Source organism: Mus pahari, chromosome 3 (genome assembly GCF_900095145.1).
Source record: "Mus pahari chromosome 3, PAHARI_EIJ_v1.1, whole genome shotgun sequence".
Lineage (NCBI taxonomy): Eukaryota > Metazoa > Chordata > Mammalia > Rodentia > Muridae > Mus > Mus pahari.
In genome coordinates, this window is record NC_034592.1 from 150,481,120 (window position 1) to 150,485,475 (window position 4,356).

General features: G+C 38.9%; 1 protein-coding gene across 1 annotated transcript in view; it reads right to left on the reverse strand.

The window, feature by feature from the left end:
• Nucleotides 1-4,356, reverse strand: part of Adnp (activity dependent neuroprotector homeobox) — a 34,496-nt gene that overhangs the window by 5,613 nt on the left and 24,527 nt on the right. The window contains exon 5 of the mRNA XM_029535760.1: nucleotides 3,877-4,353. Within this exon, the coding sequence (XP_029391620.1) occupies nucleotides 3,877-4,353 (477 nt within the window). The remainder of the gene's footprint in view (nucleotides 1-3,876; nucleotides 4,354-4,356) is intronic.

The window sequence follows — 4,356 nt, forward strand, 5'->3', positions numbered from 1 at the left end:
CTGTGCTCCAGGGACATTTGGTTGTAATCCCTCCTAGAGATTCATTTTATTAATTCAGTTCCTCCTCTCCAGGGCATTGCAGGCTTGTAAGCTTCTGTCCAGGAATGGATACTACCTCACNTTTTCTGNCTCTGAGATTTCTCTGGGTCTTCTGCNTTTGNTCCTTCTTTAAATTTTAAATATGTTTGCATTTTCTGTGAAGGGGCTTTTGCTGTTTTATTTTCACATGAATTAATGAAGCTAAAGATATTTCTTTCTGGAAACATCCAGAAGAGGTTTCCTTTTGGAGTTAATGTATGTCTTAGCTACTGGGGAAAGAGTCCTCATGAAAATAAATAGCAAACCAAAGTCTGCTCTTTGCTAAAAGTAATGGCAGCAGCATTGGATGGGTAATGCTCTTCTCCGTGGAACTGATTCGAATAATGGAAGTCTCTTAAATGAACATTTCTGAAAATTAACCTATCATAATACTCCATTTCCCAACACTGGATGTACAACTAAATTAAGACATATTTGATCTATGTGAAACCATCGCACTCCTTTAGAATGTTTATTATAACAATTGCTGGCTGTTTAGTTCTACTTGTTTCATTGTCACTTAGTGAAATGCACAATTTTGGGATCCTAATCTCCTGATAAATGCATATCTTGGTCAGTATAGGTTTTCTACCAAGAGGACCTCAGAGACGACATTGGATGACTTTGATATTTTTGTAATAAGAAAAAATTATCCAATTTTTGGGGTCTTCTTAATATGGTGAGAATCAAGAATTCTGCACTTAGGCAAGCAAGATGGCCAGTAGGTTCATGTCCATACTGTACACTCTTGGTGACCCAAGCTGTATCCCATTTGGATCTTAGTAAAGGTAGAAAGAACTAACCCCTAAAATTGTCCTCTGTCCATCACAAGTGCACATGACATGTGCACATTCTCACTCACATCATATGTACACAATGTTGATGATCATAATACCAATAAGTTAAAATTAAATTTAACTCTTCACTTGGAGATGTTAATGGAAGATAATGTCCCATAGCCCAACCATCCCCACGTGATAGTGTCCTCTTCTGATGCTTTGCATTTGTACGTATTTGGCAACCATATTCGCCCCTGGACTTGCTGAGCCAGTGTTACATCTTGAATCATCATTCCTTTAAAGCACCAACTTTGCTCTCAAAGTTATGTGCACTTTCATGTTATTGTTGAGTAAACTTTTAAATTTTTACAAAAAGATTTGTTTAGGCTTTAGTTAGCATTGCATTGAACATGTAGAGTCATTATTGTAACCTGACATTTTATAAATACTCATGGCTACTACATATCTCATTACAATGCATGTAATTTCAGTGCTTGCACAAAGCTCATTTTCTCAGATTTATCATTAAATATTTCCTGGCTTGATATTTTAAGTGGTAATTTTTAATATATAGAAAGACAATAGATTTCTTTCATCTGCATTATTTCCTGAAGGCCATATAAATTCACTGACTTCAGATACTGTATCAGATTTCTCTTACATAGATGGCCATGCTGTCTGCCTGTTCTCTGTGTGAGAGCCCTGAACACCAAATTTAGAAAATGCCTCGAAACAAAAGTGGTCGGCTTCTAATTTCTCCTTCCTCAGAAACTTCAGCTGCCTACAATTTTCACAGATTGAAAGCACCTGTTTGTATACATTTGGCCCAGTTTATTTTTTTTTATTTATTTACTTACTTTTATTCTTTTCTCATACATTACATCCTGAAGGATGCCTCCCTGTCTCTACTCTTCCCAAACTCTCAGATATCCCCTCTCCCCTAGATTCACTCCTCCTCTGTTTCCCTTCAGAAAAGAGAAGACCTCTCCAGGGATATCAACCAAACACATCATAACGAGTTAAAATAAGACTAGCTACAAACCCTCATGTCAACATTACTGGACGAGACAACTCAGAAAGAGGCAAAAGGTCTCAAGATCTTGCAAAAAAGTCAGAGATACCTCTACTCAACTAGTAGGAGTTCCACAAAAATCTCAAGCTACACAACAATAATATAAACTATAATATATATGCAAAGGACCTAGTGCAGACCCATGCAGGCTCTGTAATTGCCACTTCAGTCTCTGTGAGCCCCTTTGAATCCTACTTAGTTGATTTTGTGGGCCATGTTCTCTTGGTATCCTCAGCCCCTCGGGTTCCTACAATTCTCCCTCCCTCTCTTCTGTGGGGTCCCTGAGCTCTTTGGCCCAGTTTATTATTTACTTGGGGTTAAATATAAACCCTGTTTGTGTATGGGCCAGGATATAAAATTTACAGTATTTTGTCATTTACTTTATATAATTGCATAAAAATTATATGGACAAAATCTTGTAAGCATATGTACATAAGTCATATATCGTAAAGATTGTATTCTTTTAAAAATGATTTATTTACTTACAGTATGACTGCTTTATCTGCACGTACACCTGAATGCCAGAAGAGGGACAACATGACATTATAGATAGTTATGAGCTGTGATGTGATTGCTGGGATTGAACTCAGGACCTCTGGAAGGGCAGCCAGTGCTCTTTTTTTTTTTTTTTTCACAATACAGCAATTTCTTTAGATGCTTAAAATGAATACAAAGAGAAATAAAGACCACAAAATCATACAGACTACAACAGTGTGTCATATATTAGATGGTATAAATGAATACACCCAGTGGTGCTCAACTAAAGAGGAAACTAAATGTCCCAAACGCAGCACTCAACTATGCTTGCTGCTCTGATACAGCACTCTTACAGATCTAAAAGGTGTCAAAATTAGTAGCTGTAAAATCAATTCTTGCATGTTATTTTAGCTTAAAAGGTCTAGAAAGAGATCTGAAATACCATTTTTGACAATTGTAATGTCAAGGATACTCAGAACAAGAAAAAAATTCTATAATACAGGAGAGTCCAGATATATATTTTATGTTGCTGGCCTCTGTTGCAAGATTGTACAAGGTTATGTGCAAAAACTAAGTCTGTCCAAAGGTCCATACTATCCCAGGGTCAAGCTTCTGTTAGGTAAACTAGATATAGCATTTATCACACAGCAAGGGCAACACTAAAAACCAATCTATGACGGGCACACAGTAACAGTGTCATAAGCATCACTTGAGGTCTAAAAGACTGTACAAATATACATTTCAACTATTCAGAAGATACATGAAAAAAACGGTACATGTTCCCAAGTCTACTAGACACATCTGACTGGTAGTGTGTATGCTTGCCTTGCACTACTATGTGAAACAGGGTAAGGCTTTCCCAGGACATCCAACCAAACATCTGAGGGAAAGAAATGCTGGGAAGGCAGGTAGGTAACGAACTACTTCTTCCTGTGTGCATTCATGAACCACCAGATTACTGTTTTTTCACACTTCGTCACCTACCGAGTCTACCAGAGAAGAATCTGAACAAAGATCAACCAATCATATATCATAGACTTGGAAATAACCACTGGGACTATAGTGGTCACATATCCCCACAGCCTGCTGACTGACCAGTCCTTGCAAGGTAGTGCCAGTTAGAAGACAGCTTTGCAGTCAGACTGGAAGGAGAGCAGACGTCCAGGATGCAACACTACCCATATGCATATGCTATGGCACGCCAGAGCCTCAGGCTTGCTGGCTGCTCAGCTTCACTCCAGTTAAGCTGCCATGCATGGAATCAGCAACTCCTTCAGTCATGCTATCGAACTGCTCCCCATCCTCACTGTCAATTGTGCTATTCTGCCACTCAATCTGTGGGTTTGGTAAGCGCTCTGCATTCTCAGATGCATTTTCCCACTGTGACTGGTCCTTGGACCAAAACCCTTCAACTTTTCCATAGGAACTATTCTTCCATTTTAACTGCTCTGTGTCATCTTGCACTGTAGCCCTTTTTTGGCAGCTGGCTTACTGCTCCTTGCATCTTTACTCTGGGAAGACTCATCAGCCCAGGTTCTTGGTTTCAATTCACTTGTATTATCCTCAAANTCTGAGATTTGTCGGGAACCACGTCCACTCTCAGATGATGAAGCACCATCTTTCCACTCAACTACATCATCTTGGTCTACCTCACTATCAGAGGCATCATNCATTAGTTTAGCTGGTTCCTCAGTCAAATGGATAGTTTCATATTTTGAACNATCCTCCTCCTCCTCTTTTTGGTCTAGCTTCTCAGATTCCAAAGCATCTTCAGGAATTACCTTCAGTACAGGCTCCTCTAAATTATCACTGGGAATTTTAGGCTCAACTTCAAAGACAGGGTCAAAAGGACTCCCACTTCCATTGGATTCTTCTTCCAAATGTTCAAAACTGTCNGAGAAGCTGTCATCTTCTTTCCCAAGGTTAAGCTTTTTGTCAACAGTCTTGCTA